Here is a 24,675-nt window from a genome sequence, read left to right as displayed (position 1 = left end):
AACTCCTGATAACATATAAAAAAGTGCCAGCAAGTGCTAAGCATGCTAACAACATACTAGACACATGCTAAAACATGCTAGCAAACACTTAGCTAATTGCTAAAGCATGCTATTACTGCAATTAAATAGGAATTTGCTGTAACACAGGCACGGAATGTCCAGTCTGCCCCAAACTTCACACGTTTGATAAGAGTCATGGCCTGAACACATCTACATGAGAATATTCAGTTATAGTAATAGCGCCACCTACTGGTAACAGGAAGTGTCATGTTTAACACGTTGATGCCGTTCTAGCAAAATGTTAAAAATACCATTGACTTCTAAACATGCTAGAAACATGTTAAAACATGCTAGCAATACTAAGCTAAGTGCTAAAGCTTGCTAATATAATGAAACAGGATGTTGTTGTTACTCAAGAAGGCAATGTCCAATCTGCGCCAAACTTCACACTTTTGATAAGCGTTCTGTCTTGAACACATGACAATGCTCATATTCAGTTACAGTCAAAGCGCCACCTGCTGGCAACAGGAAGTGACATGTTAAACACTGTTGTGGACTCCTAATAACATATTAAAAAAATGCCAGTAGGTGCTTAACATCCTACCAACATACTAGAAACATGCTAAAACATACTAGTAAACACTATAAGTACTAAACCATACTATTACTACAATTAAATATGAATTTGCTGTAACTCAAACATACAATATCCAATCTGCCCCAAACTTCACATACTTGATAAAAGTCCTGCACTGAACACATCTACAAAGCAATATTCAGATATATAACCCCACCTACTGCCAACAGAAACTGAACTGGTTAACACAGTAATGCAGTACTAACCACATACCTATTGTGTACTAAGCATGCTAAAAACATACTAAACATGCTAGCAACTACTATATACTGTATACCTCCTTAAATGCACATTGCCCAACCATGCTCTGTCTTCCTAAAGCCAACGAGTGACGATGGCACGGGTGCGAGGGCCCTTTCATCGCTGCTTGCAGCTTTAATTTTTGTTTGTTTCTTTGTATGTATGGCTTACTTGGGTTGTTACCAACATCTGGTATACATTTCATGTCAATAGCACCTTTGGAAATATATTTACTGAGAAAAATGATGACGTGTTCAATACTTATTTCCCCCGCTGTATTTAGATTTAAAAAAAAAAAAATACCCCCTTAATATTGTGGCAGTTTTTTTCTCTGTGGTATCGAAAATCGATATTTTTCAAGGTATCATATCGAAGTTAGAAATTCTAGTATCGTGACAACACTAGTATCCACCATGACAGTTGGCTTCTATGTTGTTTTACAAAACTGGGTAACAAATAACATTTAGTTCACTTGTTGGAGAAGTGACCTTGACCTTGAAATCTATAATATTCATATTACATTCTAAACAATAATAATTGTAATAATAATAATAATTTATATATTATATTATTATACAGTGGGTACGGAAAGTATTCAGACCGTCTTAAATTTTTCACTCTTTGTTATATTGCAGCCATTTGCTAAAATCATTTAAGTTCATTTTTTTCCCTCATTATTGTACACACAGCACCCCATATTGACAGAAAACACAGAATTGTTGACATTTTTGCACATTTATTGAAAAAGAAAAACTGAAATATCACATGGTCCTAATTATTCAGACCCTTTGCTCAGTATTTAGTAGAAGCACCCTTTTGATCTAATACAGCCATGAGTCTTTTTGGGAAAGATGCAACAAGTTTTTCACACCTGGATTTGGGTATCCTCTGTCATTCCTCCTTGCAGATCCTCTCCAGTTCTGTCAGGTTGGATGGTAAACGTTGGTGGACAGCCATTTTCAGGTCTCTCCAGAGATGCTCAATTGGGTTTAAGTCAGGGCTCTGGCTGGGCCATTCAAGAACAGTCACGGAGTTGTTGTGAAGCCACTCCTTCGTTATTTTAGCTGTGTGCTTAGGGTCATTGACTACGTTTACATGCAGCCAATAACCCGTTCAAAACCGGAATATTAGCAATAACCCGGTCGCGCACGGCCATTTAAACACAGGCAAAAACCCGAATATGATCCCTGGGGTACCCCTTTTCTAACCCGAATATTTGGTCATGTAAACGCGTATCGGCATATCCCTATCAAAAGGAACATTGATTTGTGTTCTGTGCATGTTCTATTCGCAAGGAATCTTGGTCTTTTGAGTAGAGACGGCGCATTCAAAAACCCGCGTGCAGTATACCGGAAGTAAACAAGAAGTAGAGGTAAACATGGCGAGACGCAACACAGCACCACACTTTTGGAGCGAGGAGGAAAGCGCAAACAAAGGCGATCGCTATCTGCCCCGAACTATTCATTATCCGCCTGCTGCTGCTGTTGTTGTTATCTTTGGATACAGGAAGAAGAATCGGAAATGACGCATATTGCGTCTTAAGGTTGTCCTTACGTCCAGACGACCATAACCCGACCATAACCCGAATATTGACAGCTTGTAAACGTAGTCACTGACTACGTTTACAAGCTGTCAAATATCGGGTTATGGTCGGGTTAGGGTCACTATTTGTGTTTCTATTTGTGTTTCTATTTGTGTTTCTATTTGTGTTGTTGTGTGCACACAACAAATCCATCTTGGATTTGTTGAAACCAAGATGGCGGCGCGAGTACATCGCGAGGCTCGCGGTCTCTCCAGATTCTGCAATTTAGCAGTATTTTTCTTGCTCATTTCGGGTCTGTTCGTGCAGAACAGTTGTGCCTTAACATCGTACACCCAAGGTGAGCTTTTGGATATTGGTTTGCGAATTTCCGACAGTTTTATGGACAACCTTCGACTCCTTCCTGAGATCGCCGGAACACCCGAGGCTATGCACTCTGCCCGGCCGGGCGGAAGTGCTCGCAGGCGGCGTCGAGATCGTAAACAAAGGCGGGGGAAGCGCGGAGGACTAAGAGCTAAGCTAAAGCTAACACCACACCGGCTCTCTTTACCCAGCATTTTCCTTGCCAATGTACGGTCGCTGTTGAACAAAATGGAGGAGATTCGACTCAACATCACATACAGCAAGAGACTTTTGAACTGTAATGTTCTAATTTTCACGGAAACATGGTTAAACAGCGGAATACCGGACAACGCTATTGAGCTAGCGGGACGCCATACATTCCGGGCGGATAGAACATTAGATGGCTCCGGTAAGACCAGAGGTGGTGGATTGTGCATTTACATTAACAAAGCTTGGTGCACAAACTCTGCTATTGTTGGGAGACATTGTTCAGCTAACCTTGAGTTTCTCATGGTTAAATGTAGACCGTTTTATCTACCGCGGGAGTTCACTTCCACTATTATAACTGCAGCCTATATTCCCCCGGATGCTGATGCCAAGTTTGCTATGAAAGAACTTCACGCAGCCATCAGTAAACAACAGACCGTTCACCCGGAAGCTGCGTTTATTGTTGTGGGTGATTTTAATCATTCAAACTTAAAGTCAGTGCTACCGAAATTTCACCAGCATGTTTCCTGTCACACCAGAGAAAACAAAACCTTAGACCATGTTTACACAAACATGGCTGGAGCTTACGTCGCGACACCCCTCCCCCACCTGGGACAGTCAGATCACCTTTCTTTGTTCCTCACCCCCAAATATGCACCTCTCATCAATCGCGTGAAGCCATCAGTGAAGACCATCAAGGTGTGGCCTGCGGGGGCAGATTTCTCACTCCAGGAAAGGTTTCTACACACAGACTGGAGTATGTTTGCTTCTCAAGCCACCAGTGGCTCTCACACGGACATTGACTGCTACACCTCCTCTGTACTGGATTATATTAATACCACCATTGACAGTGTTACAACCCAGAAGCAGATCACCACATACCCAAATCAGAAGCCATGGAGGAACAGGGAAGTGCGACTCCTATTGAAGACACGCAACACTGCCTTCAGATCAGGAGATGCACAAGCCTATAGCACATCCAGAGCAAATCTGAAAAGGGGCATCAAAGAGGCTAGAGGGATAGAGGGACACTTTTCCAACGCTGACCCTCGGCGCATGTGGCAGGGCATTCAGGCCATCAGTGACTACAAACCCTCTCACTCCACCCCCGCAGCCACTGATGTCAACTTCCTGAACGAGCTAAATGACTTTTATGCTCGCTTTGAAAGAGACAACAGAGAAACTGCCACCAAGCTCAAATCCTCAGCTGACCACCCGCCGATCACACTCTCCTCCACAGATGTCTGCAATGCACTGAGCAGGATCAGCGCGCACAAGGCTGCTGGACCAGACAACATCCCTATACTCAGTGCATGTGCGGAGCAGCTCGCTGGGGTTTTTACAGACATTTTCAACCTGTCTCTTGCCCAAGCAGCTGTACCAACATGCTTTAAATGCACTTCCATTGTGCCAGTGCCAAAACACTCCAGCCCGAAGTGCCTTAATGACTACCGCCCTGTAGCACTCACACCCATCGTAATGAAGTGCTTTGAGCGGCTGGTCCTGGCACACCTAAAAGACTCTCTACCATCCACATTGGACTCACACCAGTTTGCCTACCGTAGCAATAGGAGCACAGAGGATGCAGTTTCCATGGCACTGCACTCTGTGCTCACACATCTGGACAATAAGAACACTTATGCACGCATGCTGTTTGTTGACTTCAGCTCAGCATTCAACACTGTCATCCCAACTAAGTTAATTGCCAAACTTGGAGACCTGGGCATCAACACCTCCATGTGCAACTGGATTTTGGACTTTTTGACCAACAGACCCCAGAATGTTCGATCAGGCTCCAACTGCTCCACGTCCATCACACTCAACACTGGTGTACCACAGGGCTGTGTGCTAAGCCCGTTTCTCTACTCCCTCTTCACCTCCGACTGCAAGCCTGTGTACGGATCTAATTCCATCGTCAAGTTTGCGGACGACACTACGGTGATTGGTCTCATCAGCAACAACGATGAGACTGCCTATAGGGAGGAGATCAAGCACCTGGCCACATGGTGCACTGAAAATAACCAGCTCCTCAACACCACCAAAACGAAGGAGCTCATCGTGGACTTCAGGAAAGTGTCAAGAGGCACACACGACACCATCCACATCAATGGAATGGCTGTTGAGCGTGTCTCCAGTTTCAAGTTCCTGGGGACCCACATCTCGGTGGACATGTCCTGGACAACCAACACCTCCAGCCTGGTCAAGAAGGCTCACCAGCACCTTTTCTTCCTGAGGACACTGAGGAAGAATCAGCTTTCCTCCACTATCCTGGTGAACTTCTATCGCTGTGCAATAGAAAGCATCCTGACCAACTGTGCTACAGTGTGGTATGGGAGCTGTTCTGTTGCAGAGCGCAAGGCACTGCAGCGGGTGGTGAAAACCGCCCAGCGCATCACTGGGACTCCACTACCTGCCATCGAGCACATCCAGAGGAAACGCTGTCTGCATCGAGCTCGCAGCATCCTTAAGGACTCCTCTCACCCAGCCCACAGACTGTTTTCTCTCCTGCCCTCCGGCAGGCGTTTCAGGTGCCTCCGGACCAGGACCAGCAGACTAAAGAACAGTTTTTTCCCCAGAGCTGTCTCTTTATTAAACTCTAACCCTCATTGATCCCACTCCCCTCATATACTGATAGACTCTCCTCTCCCTCCTCACACCTGCCTCCATTTTGTTATTTGCAATACTATAATGTTCATTTGACTGTTATTATAGTAACAACTGTTTACATATGCATCTTGCACTACTACCTTGACTGTAATATGCTCAATTTGCACTGCCGACTGTTTATTTACAGTACCGACTGTTTACATATACATTTGCAATACCGTACTTTAACTGTAATATGCAATTACTTTCCACTGCACTTTTACTCGGATAGCTTCTGTCCAAACTTTATTTGCACTACTTTAAATCCATTGTTATACTGCTCATTTTAGCCTAACTTATACATATATCTATTTGTAAAATTCTGTTTATAGTAATAGCCATCTGTATATTATGCTCACATTCTGTTTATAGTAACAGCCATCTGTATATATATTCATAGTACATATCTATCTGTAAAAATTCTGTTTATAGTAACAGCCATCTGTATATCATATTCAGTACATATCTAGCTGTAAATTCTGTTCACAGTAATAGTTATCTGTATATTATATTCATAGGACAAATCTATCTGTACATTTTTGTTTATAATAGTATTCAACTCTATATTTATTCAGTACATATCCATGTTCTGCACTTATGGAACCACTGTATATCCTGCACTTGCTGCCATTGCACTTCTGGTTAGACCTAAACTGCATTTCGTTGCCTTGTACCTGTACTTGTGTAATGACAATAAAGTTGAATCTAATCTAAAAATCTAATCTAATTTGGGTTTCTGAAACATTCGGAATAACCCGTTTACATGCGTGAGCAGAGAGAGTTACTCCTGTATACATGGAATTTGTAATCAATTGGCAATATCCCGATGTAAACGGCGACGCACGGTTAGCGTCTGGACATAAGGACAACCTTAAGATGCAATATGCATCATTTCCGATTCTTCTTCCTGTATCCAAAGACAACAACAACAGCAGAAGCACGCGGATAATGAATAGTTCGGGGCAGATATGAGCATATTCGGGTTTTTGCCGGTGTTTACATGGCCGTGCGCGACCGGGTTATTGCTAATATCCCGGTTTTGAACGGGTTATTGGCTGCATGTAAACGTAGTCACTGTCTTGTTGGAAGGTGAACCTTCGGCCCAGTCTGAGGTCCAGAGCACTCTGGAGAAGGTTTTCGTCCAGGATATCCCTGTACTTGGCCGCATTCATCTTTCCCTCGATTGCAACCAGTCGTCCTGTCCCTGCAGCTGAAAAACACCCCCACAGCATGATGCTGCCACCACCATGCTTCACTGTTGAGACTGTATTGGACAGGTGATGAGCAGTGCCTGGTTTTCTCCACACATACCGCTTAGAATTAAGGCCAAAAAGTTCTATCTTGGTCTCATCAGACCAGAGAATCTTATTTATCACCATCTTGGAGTCCTTCAGGTGTGCTTTCATGTGTCTTGCACTGAGGAGAGGCTTCCGTCGGGCCACTCTGCCATAAAGCCCCGACTGGTGGATGGCTGCAGTGATGGTTGACTTACTACAACTTTCTCCCATCTCCCGACTGCATCTCTGGAGCTCAGCCACAGTGATCTTTGGGTTCTTCTTTACCTCTCTCACCAAGGCTCTTCTCCCCCGATAGCTCAGTTTGGCCGGACGGCCAGCTCTAGGAAGGGTTCTGGTCGTCCCAAATGTGTTCCATTTAAGGATTATGGAGGCCACTGTGCTCTTAGGAACCTTAAGTGCAGCAGAAATTTTTTTGTAACCTTGGCCAGATCTGTGCCTTGCCAAAATTCTGTCTCTGAGCTCTTCAGGCAGTTCCTTTGACCTCATGATTCTCATTTGCTCTGACATGCACTGTGAGCTGTAAGGTCTTATATAGACAGGTGTGTGGCTTTCCTAATCAAGTCCAATCAGTATAATCAAACACAGCTGGACTCAAATGAAGGTGTAGAACCATCTCAAGGATGATCAGAAGAAATGGACAGCACCTGAGTTAAATATATGAGTGTCACAGCAAAGGGTCGGAATACTTAGGACCATGTGATATTTCAGTTTTTCTTTTTTAATAAATGTGCAAAAATTTCAACAATTCTGTGTTTTTCTGTCAATATGGGGTGCTGTGTGTACAATAATGAGGAAAAAAATGAACTTAAATGATTTTAGCAAATGGCTGCAATATAACAAAGAGTGAAAAACTTTCCGTACCCATTGTATATAGTGTGTGTGTGTGTATATATATATATATATATATATATATATATAATACATTTTTTTTTTTCAAACAACTCATCCTATGTAGGGTTGCAGGAATTTCCAGGATCCTATTCCAGTGGCTCATTATGACATTGGCTAGACATATGGATTAAATAATAACAGAAAAATAATAATTATGATCATTGAACAAATGACATTCAGTCTGTGCAAAATTCTGTCATCATTTACTAACCCTCATGTACTTCCAAACCTGTATTACTTTCTTCTGTGTAGCACAAAAGGAAATGTTGGGTAGATTGTTTACGCTGCTCTTATCCATTCAGTGAAAGTGAATGGGGACTGGTGCTGTTGAGCAGACAAAAAGCACCATATAAGTATCATGCACTCTGTGTGAGGAACAAACTGAAATGTTATCTGAAGAAATGACTGAAACTAATAATTTTCCACATATTGGAACTTGGTGAGTTTCATCAGATTATATTGTACACAAGAACCAATGGGATTTCACATCATTGATGTCAAACCTGGCGCAACCATCTTTATGTACCCTGTTTGAATATTTGTGAATGCGATTTGAGTGCTACTCTCACCTTCAATTTGAACACTGTTTAAGGGCGCAGAAGAGCAGCTGGTTCTGATGTCCCTGTGGTTCTGCCCTGGAGGAAGGCACTTAACCCACAATTGTTGCACACTGCGCCCTTGTCTCATCCGCTCATGACTCCAGCACTGTAACCAAGCCAAAGAGCAGAGATTACTTAACGGCTCAATGGCTTGAAAAAAACCCTACAATCTCTGAAGCGGCGGTGAGGGTAAATTTTTTAGACCAATTTCTATTTTCACCTTTTTCCTACACACTGCCCATTAAAAAGTGTTTATCCCTAAAACATTGAAACAAAGTGGATTCATTTAGCCATTTTTTTCGACAGCCGAAATTCTTATTTTCTATCAGTCACAACAAATTGGTCAAAATGTATATGTGTTCATGTCCTCCTTGTCACTGTTTAGTAATTGGTTACAATTACAGCACTGACCCTATGTGGAACAGCTTTGCACATCTGACTACTTAAATTTATCTCCGTTCTTCTTTGCAGAATTGCTCAAGCTCAGTCAGATATCATGAAGATCTTTTTGAAAACGTGTCCACCAATGAATTCTCATTTGGATTGTGGACTCTGAGTTATCCCCTCTACATTTTAATCCTGTAAAGCGTTGGCTGATCATCTTCTCTCAAGTCGCAGGTGTCTTGTAGACTCCATCAGGTTTTCCTTCAGGATTTCCCTGTATATCGCTGCATTTTTTTTTTTTACACTTCCCACAGTGTGTGGCTCCCACCATTATGTTTCACCATAGGGATGGTGTGTTTCTGATGATTTTTATGCCAAACATGAAGTTAAGTCTGGTGGCAAAAAGCAAAATTTTGGTCTTAACAGTCTATAGAACCTTATTCTAGCTTGCTTCAGAGTCTCCCACATGCCAGCCAAAGACTGTTGTATGCTTTCCAATCTCAGCCATTGAAGCTTGTAAGTAGTCAGTGGCCTTTTTAAGGCATTTTCAAACTGGCAGTTTAGTTCGGAACTGGGCACGGTTCGCATGAAAAATTGGTATTGTGAAAGCGGTCATGCGGACCCTGGTGCGCACCGGGGTATCGAACCCGAGACTACCTGATGGAGATGGTCTGAGATTGGTTGCACTCCAACTGTGGCACGATTCGCGTGAATGTGAAAGTAACACGGACTCAGGTGCGTATATTTTCAGGAAGTAAAGTTAACCTGTGCAGTGCACACGTTTTAGCCAATTACGATGTATTTAGTGCAATAAAACACATGTAAGGGATCATAGTGTTGATGATTTTCCGTGGATACGAGCGAAAGTGAGCCTGCAGTCTATTTGCGCATAGCGAGTGCAGTCAGGGCGGCAAATGAATGGCAATCCACTGTCTCTTCAATTAAATCTGTTTGCTAGCAGCAAAAATCCACCTTATGCGACGGACATACAGTAAACCCAAGTGTCGTTTACTCAGCTGCACATAATAGCACCAAACGTTTGTGATGACGTAAAAAAAGATGAACGCAAGTGCACCAGGGTTCGATAGAATCAAGTTGATTTCTGCTACAATACTGACTCACCATAAATTGGAGTTTTGGTCCATAAATGGTTGATTACACACTGGTGGGGAAATCAAGTAGTTGTGAAATCAGTTATTTGCATATATACAGTATGTACCTATGTGTATATGCTACTTTTTGTTTATTTTTATTTTTTATTTTAATTTATCTTATTATTTTGTTTTATTATTTGTGTATATGGTATATTTTGTTTTTATTTACCGGTAATCATTTATGTATAAAAGTGTATTTTTTTTTTTGTGCTGTCAATCGGTTAAAAAAATTAACTTGATTAATCACAAATTTTTTCTGTGATTAATCGTAATTAAAAACACTTAAATTTGTATAGGTTTATATTAATTTATATATTTTATAATGTCGTAATTTCACAGTTAATCTCCAAATTAATGTAGAGACAAAAAGACAGTATATTTTTTAACGGCAAAAGAGGATTTGCGCTGCCACAAACTATTAGTAAATCCGGCCCTTATTGATTTTCATTGTATGGAAAAAAATGTTCCACAGAAGAAAGAAATTCATACAGATTTGCATGGAATGACTTTTTTGTGTGGACTATTCTTTTAAAGAGTTGTTAGTGATTTCACGTTACTGATTTACATTGAAGACTTAAAGGGTTAGTTCACCCCCAAAAATACATTTGATCATCTTCAGAACACAGATGAAGATATTTTGAATTAAAATCGGAGAGATTTCTGTCCCTCCATTGACAGTCCACGCAACTACCACTTTGATGCTTCAAAAAGTTCATAAAGAGATCGTAAAACTAATCTATATGAATTGAGTGATAGTTGCGTAGACTGCCAATGAAATGACTTCTTTAAAACTATAATGTTTTTCCCCCTTTGGGTTTGGAACGAAAAGAGGGTGAGTAAATGATGACAGAATTAAACATTTTGGGTGACCTTAACCCTTTTAAGGCACAGCAGTAAACATGAAATAGCTTGTTTTAATGCGAAGGGTGGAAAATGACTGAAATGCCCATTCTAAATGCACTATTACGGTAAGGTGACTTATTTTATCTTACTCTTTCAAGAAGAAATCATCTGATCACTGAAAATCTCGGAAGACTTTAATGCCTCTAAAAAAGAAAGAAACATGGTGAGGACATAGCATTGTTTTAGAAATAATAATAACAAAATAATACCGTAAGCCTAAAAGAAGAAAAGCTTTTTATTATTATTATTAAGCATCTTTATATTGTCAGATCTGCTTCTGTGTCTTTTGCTCTGTGGGACTTTTATATTGTAGTTTCTCTGTGTCTAGTTTCTGTGTTCTTTCCTGTGTCCTTGTTAAGCTCGTTTACCCCTCTGTTTAAATAGCCCTTGTTTTCTCTGGTTCTCTGTCGGTCGTTGTTTGATGTCATGCAGGTGTCTCCAGTTCCCTGTTTTTTTTTCTTTTTTTCTCAGTGTTATTTTGTTCCTGACTAATGTTATGATTGTTTATTTTCATTAAAATCTCCCTGCATTTTGATCCCTCATCTCTGCCTGCCGTCTTTGATTCCCCCGTCCCGTGACAGAACGACCGACCCATAATGGATCCAGCAGGGAGAATTACGCGTCTCCATCTAGGAGATTGAGGATTATGCTCTGGATTTTGAGTTGGCTAATTTGAGCAACATGAGCAAGGAATGCTTGGTGATATTCTTTCGGGGAGAGCTGTCTGAACCGCTCAGCTCACTCATGCCGTTTTGGGACCTTAACTGGACACTCGAGTATTACATCTATCTAGCACTGCAGTTGAGTGGCTCTGCACGAGTCATGGCTGTCATGGCCGCCTAGGCTTCCAGCTGTCATGGCCGCCAAGTCAGAGTTCCTGGTAGCCATGATCGTTGCCGATGAAGGGAGGCCTTCCCAGAGCCTCCGGCCCAGAGTCCTTCCCTGAGCCCGCTGCTGGCCCGGAGGCCTTCCCAGAGCCTGCTGCCGGCCCAGAGGCCTTGCCTGAGCCACCCAAGCTCCTTCCCCTGCCAGCACCGAACTGCAAAAACGATGTTGCTATATTGGTCTGCTTTGGATCTTTAAACAAACAGCGCAATGTCTTATTCATATTTCATATTACCTGGGATTGGAGAACATATTTGAAAATGTACGAAAATTTAAATGCTAAAAAATAAATAAAGTTTCATATTCATTATTACTGTAGTTTGATTGCTCTGTTTTTCCAAGATAATCACAGAAATAGGCATGATGAAGTGTTGTAATGATTATCTATTGAACTCATTAAATGCCAGATAATACTGAAGTGGGACTAAATGCAGTCAAAAGCCTCAGGAGCCCTTTCAGCAAAGGCCAACCTAACACAGGGTTTCTGTTTTGTTTTGAATTTTTTTTCTTTATCTACATGTTTTCATGCTCTCTGTGTATCTACCTCTCACTGGTATTGAATGGCACACCAGGCGTACTAAAGCTGGTTGTTGTGACTCATAGTGTCGTCTTGTTCTCCCTCCCCTTTAGCTCTGCCTGTTTTTCAGACGGGAGAGGGAGACGCAGCCCCTCCACCATTGATGACCTCCTGTTCTGCTCATGCACGCTCGCACCTCTCCACCAACGTCACTATCGATCCGCATGCTTCTGTCTCCTTCTCTCTAAGCCGATTGCCCCAAAAAAGCCCCATCTCTGTACTGATGTTTCAGGGTGGAGGTGGTCCATTTTAACCAACTGGAGCTTTCTTCCTGCTTCTTTTTGTAAACCAAAAGAACGTGCAGTTCTAATACACAGACACGAGACCTTTTTGTTTTTACAGTTGAAATAAAATGTGGCAAGTCCACTATAATATTATGGTATGCTAGAGCCACACAAAAGCATATGTTGTTGTTGTTCCTGTCAGTATCAAAAGGGGGCAGTTGAATTTGAGGGCTGAAAGTGAGTCATCAGCTGAGGAATAATGATTTAGCTCTAAAACACAGGAAGAAATTGAATCAGAGAAAACAGAGTGATGCCTGTGTGCCAGGAAATAATTTTTTATATCCTAGGGGAAAGTGCTTCTAAACCAATACATGATTTAAAAATGTCTCATTCACTCTTTCAGCTATTTGTCAAATGTTTCAGCTATTTGTTAAATTTAAGTGTCTGCATAAAATAATCAAAACCGCTTTAATTTAATAATGTAAAATTGGACATTGAATCAGCTGAAGTTGTTGTCATTAAACTGGATTTATTAATTACAATTGGAACAATTTCCTCATGCAGTCCTTTCTTTAATCCAGTTTTCTTACAGTATCTAATTCTTTCCGAACCATAAGTTAATTTGTGGCTTTTCGTGACAGAAGAGCATGAAGGATGAAGATTTTTGTGGTTGCTATGGACACATAGAGCGAAAGCTTGATAGTGCATCATTATTTAAAGGCTCTGACCTCATGTACTTGAGGGTATTGTGCACAAAAAGTATTGATCTGCAGCTATTTCATTTGTAAATGATAAAACTATAAAAAGAAAATGGAAAAAAAATAAATGTGGAAAAGCAGTGGAATATAAAATAGGAACGTGATGAACGTTCAAACTTGAAAATGAAAAAGGGACTGACTCACATACGAACTCAGGCGCTATCACAGGCGTCTCTCCCATGAGGTGATCAGAAACCAAAATTATCGTTCTTAGCATGAGTTTAAATTGAAAATCGTGCCTTGTGACATTCTGATGCCAGGCCCTTCCTCTTTCTCTCCCCGATATATTTTCCCAGCTAGTACTAATGACACGTATCCATTAGAAGCTACTAATTACTCTGTCTTTGTGCTGCCCAGCAGTGGAGTAGAACTGTAGGCCTATGGCATCTGCCTTAGAGCATGTTGTCTCTGTCTCACAAGTTAATCGGTGTGCAGTGGAATGAAGGAAGAACAAAAAGAACCCACATGCTGTAATACAAACACTTCCTGTTTTTGCCAGCAAGGAAGCAAATGTAGTTTTAGATTTCTGATGGAATTCACAGTGTTTCTAATGTTTCATATTTAGCTGTATATGAGTTTAATTATGCATAACAATATTTTACAGAAACATTTTTCTGAAGAAGCTGCTTTTTGCATTACAAACAAACCAGCAATGACCAGGAGCTGTCAGTATACGAATATGAGTAATATGCTATATCCCAAGTCTTCTCGAGCCATTCAACAGTTTTGTGTCTAGAATAGACTGGAATTTTGTTGTTAAATGAAAATCTTGCCTTGAAAATCTTATTTGATAGCTCTGGTCAACATTTACTTTCATTTTGTGGCCAGACAAGTTATGAAATACCTGAAGGTGCATAAATGATGACAATTTTCATTCTTGGGTGAGCTATGTCTTTAATAAATCTCAAAAATACAAATTACATTTAATGTATAAATTATAAATGTATAAAATATAAAAAAATTAAAAAATAATAATAATTAATATATATATATATATATACACTCACCTAAAGGATTATTAGGAACACCATACTAATACTGTGTTTGACCCCCTTTCGCCTTCAGAACTGCCTTAATTCTACGTGGCATTGATTCAACAAGGTGCTGAAAGCATTCTTTAGAAATGTTGGCCCATATTGATAGGATAGCATCTTGCAGTTGATGAAGATTTGTGGGATGCACATCCAGGGCACGAAGCTCCCGTTCCACCACATCCCAAAGATGCTCTATTGGGTTGAGATCTGGTGACTGTGGGGGCCATTTTAGTACAGTGAACTCATTGTCATGTTCAAGAAACCAATTTGAAATGATTCGAGCTTTGTGACATGGTGCATTATCCTGCTGGAAACAGCCATAAGAGGATGGGTACATGGTGGTCATAAAGGGATGGACATGGTCAGAAACAATGCTCAGGTAGGCCGTGGCATTTAAACGATGCCCAATTGGCACTAAGGGGCCTAAAGTGTGCCAAGAAAACATCCCCCACACCATTACACCACCACCACCAGCCTGCACAGTGGTAACAAGGCATGATGGATCCATGTTCTCATTCTGTTTACGCCAAATTCTGACTCTACCATCTGAATGTCTCAACAGAAATCGAGACTCATCAGACCAGGCAACATTTTTCCAGTCTTCAACTGTCCAATTTTGGTGAGCTCGTGTAAATTGTAGCCTCTTTTTCCTATTTGTAGTGGAGATGAGTGGTACCCGGTGGGGTCTTCTGCTGTTGTAGCCCATCCGCCTCAAGGTTGTGCGTGTTGTGGCTTCACAAATGCTTTGCTGCATACCTCGGTTGTAACGAGTGGTTATTTCAGTCAAAGTTGCTCTTCTATCAGCTTGAATCAGTCGGCCTATTCTCCTCTGACCTCTAGCATCAACAAGGCATTTTCGCCCACAGGACTGCCGCATACTGGATGTTTTTCTCCCTTTTCACACCATTCTTTGTAAACCCTAGAAATGGTTGTGCGTGAAAATCCCAGTAACTGAGCAGATTGTGAAATACTCAGACCGGCCCGTCTGGCACCAACAACCATGCCACGCTCAAAATTGCTTAAATCACCTTTCTTTCCCATTCTGACATTCAGTTTGGAGTTCAGGAGATTGTCTTGACCAGGACCACACCCCTAAATGCATTGAAGCAACTGCCATGTGATTGGTTGATTAGATAATTGCATTAATGAGAAATTGAACAGGTGTTCCTAATAATCCTTTAGGTGAGTGTATATATATATATATATATATATATATATATATATATATATATATATATATATATATATGTGTGTGTGTGTATATTTGTGTGTGTGTGTATGTGTATGGTTACTGTTAAGAGAATACAGGCTTGACTCTTGTTGCACGTTCATACAGACAGTCTTCGAGACGTTACTGTAAGTTGCTGTGTGAACGGGACATTTCGAGACTCACACCTGTAAGTAAATGTTGTTGTAAATCCCATTTATGAGCCTATATATATATATATATCTTTAAGAAATCTGAATTTTAGGGCCATATATAAATTTTTTTTTTGAATTCATCAAACTTAAACTTTTTTTTTTTATTGTTTGCAAAAACAGGGCACTATGAAATGTAAAAAAAAAATTTGTTTTAATACAAATTTATTATCAAAATATACGGTAATGAAATGAAGGCTAATCTTTTAAAATGTAATCAAATGAAAATGAAACAGTTCCTTTTATTTTTTAGCAAAGTGTTGCACAACAGAGGTTTACTGTTAAAATTTAAGGAAGAAAAAATGTGTGATTATTGGAAGCAAAATGTGTGATTAATAATAATATTATTATTACTACTATTATTATTACTGTGAGAAGTACATTCCACTCTACAATAGTAATATATTTCTGTTATAATTTCTTTATGTTAAAGAGAACTTTTAGTTTATCAGGTTGTTGTGAAGACCTTTGAGTCTCTTGTGTACATATGATATGATGACGATAGTTTTGTCAAACTAAATGGTAAAATGCTGGTTAAGTGACTCTCAGAGCAGCTCTGGAGATTAAGTTCATGTCCTCATATAGTGAGAATGCAGACGCTAAAAACGCCACGAGCATCTCTCGTGCTTGAGTATGTGAACAGATCAAACTGCTTGCCTGCAGCACCCATTCACACAGAGACGTGCAGAACATGCAGACTTCATATTTAAATAGTAGTCTTTTGGGCTTTAATATTTAATGTAACATGTTTTAGTGTACAGTCCTAATTTTGATATATTCATCCCAAATTGGCCAAATTCTGTGACATTACATGTTATACTGTAAATTCCATTTTTATGACTGAATTCGTCGATTCCGTACGTGTTTTCTGCATTATGGGAACCATAGGGTCCAATGTTTATTTTGCGGACCCACTGGCTATGGGGCATGGACCCCACTTTGAGAACCCCTACTCTAGGCTTCTCATACCAAGTAACCAAAGTGAAAGAATGGTCAACAAAATGGTGGAAAACCAACAAAAAAACCTTGAACGTTCTGACCCCAAAAGATTCTTCTTCACACAAGTTTCTGAGTTAAAGATGTGAATGAATCAGTCATGTTGGTGAGGTTATCAGGCATTTTAATGACAACAATTTTGTATCAGTGCTATTAAGGATGGATTCGTACTGTTTAGGGTATGGCGTGTGGGTGGATGGCTCTGGGAAATGGACCCGAGGTGTAGCTGCTACTGTGGCTCTAAGAAACCACTGAGACGCTTTCAACAAGAGAGATGATGACTCATGCATTGACTTTTGAGTGAGAACACAGGATAGTGTCTCTAGTATGAGTGTGCGTGTTTGTAGGGAAGAAAAAGAGGTAGAATGCGCAAATGTGTTTCCTCTTTGAAAAGTAGCGACACTTTATGGACAGTGGCATCATACTTAGAGCAAAATCAATGTTTGGTTGAACATTAAGTAGCTTTGTTCAAGCCAAAAGAGTTTTCATCATGAAAAAAATATTTTACTTTTCTCTTTCTGGTCTGTTTTTGTATTTCAACAGGTTGTCCTGGACTTGACCTTTGGGGCCGGAGGTCACTCGAAGGCCATCCTGCTATCGGTTCCTGATGTAATGGTGGTGGCGGCAGATCGTGACCCCATAGCTTTCCAAATGGCTCAGCGTTTAGCTGAAGAATACCCGTGAGTTTACTCTTTAATCAAATTTGGACACGGTGCAGCGGCTAAACTGCCACAGGAACTCGACATGTGTCTTAATACCTGCTTGTGACCTGCTCTGTCCCTGTTGCAATCAAGTGGGTGGCGGTCACGGGGCTCTCTGGTTTTTATTTGTGTGTGTGAGAGAGAGATCCTCCAGTGCAGATAAAGAATCCCCGCTCTCACCCACGCTCAGTCGAAAGGCCCCAGCGTCTCATTTGTCAACGGGGCCTGAGGCTTCAGTGACAGGGAGAGACGCTGCCGCCCACGCAGGTTCCCCTGTTTCCTGCGTGAGAGAGTGTAGGATGACGAGAGAGAGAGCGGGAGAAATAGAGCTAGTGTTTAATAAAAGAGAACCAGAGGAAAAAGCATGAGGGCTTTGCGGGTGTGTGGTGTGTGCGCGTGTGCATGAGGCAGCACTGAAGTAAGCTCCAAATGAGATGTTCCTGACTCTGCAGCGTGGGTAGAGATACCTCTTTACGTGGATTCTGGGGAAACCTGTCTCAGAGGGACCGCTGCTACAGAAACCAACGCAGGAGAGAGGAATAAGAGAGGGAGAGAGAGAGAGAATCAGTACAAGTTATTCTGTCAGCAGCTATATACTCCACCAATGAGGCCTTTGACTCCCACTCATGATGAGAGGCTGGAGAAGCTGAAGAAATCATGCAATTAGCCAATATTATTGGATGGCTGTGTAAGAGGAGCAGGCAGCCCACGCAATCCTCTTTCTCTCTCTGCTCCTCTTCTTTCCTCTCCTCTCCTCTACTCTCGTCTTGTCTTCTCTCCTTCTCTTGTTTCTTCTCCTGTCTCCTTACTTCTAACCTCTTGTCTCACTTTGTATCCTCTCATTTCTCATTCTCATTCTACTTTTCTTCTCTCCTTTCCTCTCTTTTCATTTCATTTTCTCGCATCTCTTCTCCTCTCCTCTCTCCTTTTCGTCTCACCTCGCATTGTGTCTATTCTCTTGTCATCTCCTCTCTTCTTTTCTCCATTTCTCTCTTATCTCATCTTACTTTTTCTCACCTCTCGTCTTTTGTATCCCTTTCTCTCATTTCTGATTCTCCTCTTGCTTCTTTTTCTCCTTTCCTTTTTTCTCTTTTCATCTGTTTGCTTTTCTGAGTTCTTATTAGAGGATTGAAATGGCAAGGTGTTAAGACATTGGCATCTGTTCCCTTAAACAGTCTTAATCAGACACAGAATTACAGTAATGCTCCAAGGCAAACACGTCATTGATGATTTCAATACCTTCTGTTGCCTCAGTACCTCCTTGTCACTTTAACACTTACTAAGTAAATAAATTAATAACATCAAGATATGTTTTACTTTTGTCAGAATACAGGCCTTCTGTCGTCCTATCATCGTGTTTCAGCTCACGAGCGAGACACGTAACAGTGTCACAAACATGTGATATGCTTGACATTTGTCTTTAAGACTTGATGAACATATTTAATTTAGGATTGTCACTTTTCCTTTGGATTCTGATGGTAGAAACTGAAGGAAAAAAGGATTTACAAATGTTAAAGTGTTAGTTCACTCAAAAATGAAAATTCTGTCAGTAATTACTCACCCTCATGTTGTTCCAACCCCGTAAGACTTTCGTTCATCTTCGGAACACAAATATATTTTTGATGAAATCTGAGAGCTGGCTCACTCCTTCACAGGCTGCTAGGTAATTGATATCTGCCAGCCCAGAAAAGTTAGTAAAGACATTGTTGAAATAGTCTGTGACTACAGTGGCTCAAGCTTAAGTTTATCAAGCGACGAGAATACTTTTTGTGTGCAACCCCCCCCAAAAAATAACGACTTTATTCAACTTTTAATTTTCTTCTGTGTGGGCCTCTGAGTGAGTTCACGTAGTGTAAGAGCGCAGTGCTTCTAGGTTGTACGTCAGAACGTAGGCTCACTATTGGCCAGCATCACACACATGACCAGCATCGGCCAATAGTGAGCTTACGTTCTGATGTACAACCCAGAAGTGCTGCGCTGTTCACTATGTGAACTCACTCAGAGGCCCACACAGAAGAAAATGAATAGTTGAATAAAGTCGTTATTTTTTATTTCATTTTTTCGCACAAAAAGTATTCTTGTCGCTTGATAAACTTAAGATTGAGCCACTGTCGTCACTTGGACTATTTTAACGATGTCTTTACTAACTTTTCTGTACTGTCATATATCAGTTACGTAGTAGCCTATGAAGGAGTGAGCCAGCTCTCAGATTTCATCAAAAATATCTTAATTTGTGTTCCGAAGATGAACGAAAGTCTTACGGGGTTGGAACAACATGAGGGTGAGCAATTACTGACAGATTTTTCATTTTTGGGTGAACTAACCCTTTAACTGTGTCTGGCAATAATTTACAGCATCTGTTAGTGCTTAAACAAGCTATTTGATTTATTATGTTTGCCAGGTTTGCTAATAAAGACTTTCTCTGGGTGACTACCCATTGAGAAACAGTTTCTCACTTCACTACATACTAAAAAAAGAGATAGAGCATTTAGTAAAAGAGAGGAGAAATGCCATTGTTTTTCTATCGCATTGGAGGACACATAATCGTATTTTTTCCATCTCGGATTTCTTGTTGTAAAAATGTCTTGTTAAAATTTCTTGATGAAATCAGGGAGGCCAGTCCCTGGTGGCCTTGATCAATTCACCAAACCAAACTCAAACATTGTACAAGATAGGTTTTAGACCTTGACTCTCTGTGTTTGAATGACTGACTGCATTTTTTCCCCTGTACATTTCCATCTTTGCTCCCCTGCTGAATGCAGTCGATCAACATCTTGCCTTGAACCTCAGTGACGTAGATACAGGAGTCAGGCAGCTTGGTGCTGTGGAATATGTCAGGCTTGATTTGTTTGAATATGTCAGGTCACAGTGGACTCTTTCTCTCTCTTCCTTTACTACTATCAACTTAGCTTAAAAAAAAGTATTATTGGTTATGCTTTAATCTCCAAAAGATGGTCTCTGTTTTTAGCCAAATGTGCTATTTTTTATGCAATTGTGTCTAAGCACATCCTCACCACATATTCTGTCACATCCACATTCTGCACATATCACTAATCTGTCAGTGTCCTCTTGTGCCATATGTTCAAGAAAAGGGTCAATCTGAACATGACATTATGGACTCACACATATCACAAGGTCACAGGTCAGGCTTCATTGTCCCAGGGGGAAATTGTTGCTATTTGATTATAAGTTCAGTTGAGCAATTTTCTGCATCCATCCACTTTTCCTCATCCATACAGAGTCACTGTTTAGTGGACCGATTGATCTGAAAATACCAATACTTCAGATCTTGACATTTCCTTTGAGTGTCGATCCTCACCTGACAGTATTGATATGAAAGTTTGATTTTTATTATGTATATATCTTGAAAAAATGTGTATCCAAGAATTCTTGGATAAAGAGACGTGATAAAAGGAAACGGGACATTGTTAGGAAAAGGAAGTATTTCTCCCTCCACTTCTTTTAACATAGAACACAACAATCACAGACAGTCAGAAAAAAATCAAGAGTAAAAGTAGCAGGATTATGTGACCTTTGCTAGAAGTTTAGCTAAATAGCAGTCTTGCTTAAAAAGTAAAAGTTCATAAATAATTCAGCGTTTTTGTATTACTGTTAATAAACGACAAACAAAAGAGAAATGATACTAAACTTTAAAAAAACTTTTTTTTACATAATTTTGCATATTTTTATTTTTATTTTACATGAGTATTTTATTTGTTACATTGGAATAATTATAATTTAATATAAAATAATTACCTATTTTCCCAACATAAATAAAACATTTTGGGGCTTTTACGACTGGTCTTCATGTTGCATTGAAAAGAAAGTGGTATTGTACATCTTTGTTATAAAGCTCACTGGCTTTGTCATTGGTCTACGTCATACTACGTCATGGGGAATTTCAGGCTGTTCAGCATCATTGCCCGTCATTTACAGCTAGTTCTGGGATGAAATGCTAGGCAAGTGTTTATCAGTAGCCTGTGCGTAATTTTAAAGTCCCTTTCATGTTGACTCTCATGTTTGCACAGAAACAGACAGTGTACCTGTCCTACTTAAATAACAGAGCCTTGAGAGTCTGAGTGTCCCTGAAACTAGTATATAATTAGATGGTTTCGTCAGATCATTTTTCATTAAATAATTTTATAGTCTGAAGTTAAAGGAACTGAGGCCATCTCTATTGTTATGAAACAGAGTGTGCCAGTTAACTTACATTTTTTGCTTTACCCTTTTAAGTTTAGATGATGTCAGTATTGTGGGTTGCTAAACTATAAATAGATTGGTTTCTTAGCAATTATGAAGCCATACTTGGAGCACGCTCACTCGCTCACACATATCTACACACCCATGAAGCATGTCTTTTTTTAATAATATAAGATCTTACATAAGGCATTGCTACCTCTGATGCTCTGTTTTAACCACATAAAGACGTTAATAATTTAAAATTGTTATGTAAGTGTTTTGCATATTCTCAATTCATTCTGTGGGTTGCAGAGCCACAGAGAAGCTTAGGAAACCCCCACAGTGCTTTAGGAGGCAAAAGAGACGGGAGTAAGAGTGCTGAATAACAGAAGACAGAGAGAAAGAGAGAGGATTACTGTATGTAGGCAGGGGTAATGAATGTGCTTTTGTAAAAAAATGGTACTGTAATTTGATAAAAGACACTTAATGTTCATTAAATAATTACATTTATTAAATATGGCTGTAAGCAGCAATCCAAGCACAAGTAGAGAAAAATACCATAATTGACCTGTTGTCTAACAAGTTTGGACTTTGTTAAAAAGATAATCCACTTTAGACATTTTACTAACTATAAGTAACTTTACAACTTTGTCATCTCTCATTACAGTATAAGTTGACTGTTAGGTTAAGGTTAGGATTACTGTAAAATGTAACTGATGATCCTACTAATAACATTTAGTGATTATAACTTATTTGAATAAGTTTGTTGACCTTACTGAGTTTAACTAAGTAACGACAACTTTTTAGCACGGAAAGTTATTAAACTTAATAGATTTAATTATCCTCTACTTAAAATAATGAGTACTGTGAAATTTTAGAATGGTCATGCGCAGTTCTACATCTAGGCGGAGTCAATACAAAATGGATTCTGAAGGGAGAAGCACACGGAAAGGTGAGTTGGTGCTTGTTTGTCAGTTTGTTTTATTTTTGAATTGCTTAATATACATTAATCGATTGTGTAGTAATCAGATTAAATAACTTAGCATTACATGGTGATATTGGATGTGATGTGATGTTATTTTATTGAAATTGTTGGATTGTGCTAATCAAAATTAGCAGTCTAGAATTTGCAAGTTACTGATTTTTGGCTGCATGTATTCAATAAAGAAAAGTTTATGTTTTAGATATTGTTATTGTGTGTACAATTTAGAAGGAAAAATGTTATAGATTACTGATTTATATTTGGATGTTTAGATAGATGTTATATTTTATATCTATTTTTTTAATTTTTTTAATTTCTTTAGATTAAAATGTTATATATAAATCTTTATAGCAAGAATTTAGTAGGTTTATATTATTTTCTTAATTTGCAGTGCTTGTTTTGTGGAATGAGACAGATTAATATTATTTTCTTTATTTGCAGGATTTGTTTTCTGGAATGAGATATACAGAATGGGAATGTGAGTATTGTGTTTTTTTGTGGCAGTGTCACTTAAAACATGTGAGCTGCACCAGAACTAGTCCAATTCCATGCCTTCACACAAACTGTTTGTGTTCATTCAAGTTATTTAATGCATTAAAAATGAATTTAACAAGAAACAATTCCCAACATATTGATGCAAACCAAACAATTATTCCTTTAACACATTAACCAAAAGCCCAATGTATTTAACTTTTTTTCTTTTTTCTTTCACAGATCAATGCAGAGTTTAATCGCATCACAATCAAAAGCATCAAGCAAGTATTCTTCTCACCGCTTGACCAACATCCTGCTCGAAACAAAAAAAAATGGCAGTTGAAAAGAGACTTTCAAAGCAAAGGCTGTTTGAGATTGTGTTAAAGGTATAGTTCACCTAAAATGTAAATTCTGTCATCAGTTTGTCACTCTCATGTTATTCCAAACCTATAAGACTTTGGTTAGTCTTTGAAACACAAGTTAAGATGTTTTTTATGAAAACCAGAGAGGTTTCTGACCCTCCATTAAAAGTCCAGGTAACCAAAACTTAAAAGATACAAGAAGGTCATTATGCTAAAAGCAAATGGATTAATTTTACAATGCCTTTTATAACCTTTTTGGATCTTTTAAGTTTTGTTTACCTGGACTTTCAGTGGAGGGACAGAAATCTCCTAGATTTCATTAAAAAATATCTTAATTTTTGTTTCAAAGTCTAACCAAAGTCTTACGAGTTTGGAACGTCATGAGTTAGAGTAAATAATGAAATAATTAACATTTTTGGGTGAACTAACCCTTAAAGCTTGTTGTTGCGCTAAAGTCAACATTCTTTTTGATTAAAGTGTTCAAAGGTGAGAAATGTTTATATATTTTTTAAATATACGTTTTACTTATTTCTGTTAAATATGTTTTTTTAAGTGACAAAATTAAGCAAACATAGATTTTTACTGGGTCAGATTCAGTTTCTTGTCAAAAGATTGTCAATATTCTTTGTTTGTTCATCAGTCATGATTTGTTGTAATGCATATTGTTACATTAATGAATTTTTTTTCGAATGTAAGGGGTGCCAGAATGGCATTGTTTGGTACATTGTAATGCCTGAAGAAAATTGAGTAATAAATAATGTTTTGGCTAAGATCTGGTGTTGCTTTTTGTCTTAACATATTTTTTTTAGTTCAGCTTACTTGAAAATGTTAAGGCAATCGGTTTCCTAAGATTTTCCTTGTAATGTGAACACTAATAATAAGTTAACACAACTAATGATTTTGAGTTAACAGTACTTGACCAACAAGTTTTCTTTACTTAAGTTAATTAAGTTTTTCCAACTAAAAATGAATACACTACTTTACTTAGAAATGTTAAGGCAATCGGTTTCCTCACTTTTTCTAAGTAAAGTCAACTTATTAAATTTTACAGTAGTTGATGTAAAGTATTCGCAAAGTAACTTCAAGTCTATGAGTAATGTCTGTTGGGGGAGCATCAAAATAAAGTGTTAGCAGATATTAAGCAGACTGTCTACTAATACTGAATGGAAGTTGACATGTAGATGCAAAGATAATTGGTAGAATGTCTAAAGTGAAATAAAGTGTCACCAAAAAGATGTAGGAC

At 39.2% G+C, this 24,675-nt stretch overlaps 1 protein-coding gene across 3 annotated transcripts in view; it reads left to right on the top strand.

The window, feature by feature from the left end:
* mettl15 (methyltransferase 15, mitochondrial 12S rRNA N4-cytidine) overlaps nucleotides 1–24,675 on the top strand; it is a 119,409-nt gene that overhangs the window by 36,566 nt on the left and 58,168 nt on the right. For all 3 annotated transcript variants that reach the window (XM_082162609.1, XM_082162607.1, XM_082162608.1), the window contains exon 3: nucleotides 17,278–17,414. In XM_082162609.1, coding sequence (XP_082018735.1) covers nucleotides 17,278–17,414 — 137 coding nt within the window. The remainder of the gene's footprint in view (nucleotides 1–17,277; nucleotides 17,415–24,675) is intronic.

Source organism: Leuciscus leuciscus (genome assembly GCF_965113295.1).
Source record: "Leuciscus leuciscus genome assembly, chromosome: 2".
Taxonomy (NCBI): Eukaryota; Metazoa; Chordata; class Actinopteri; order Cypriniformes; family Leuciscidae; genus Leuciscus; species Leuciscus leuciscus.
Note: the sequence above shows the minus strand (reverse complement) of the source record. Positions and strands in the feature narration are given on the sequence as shown.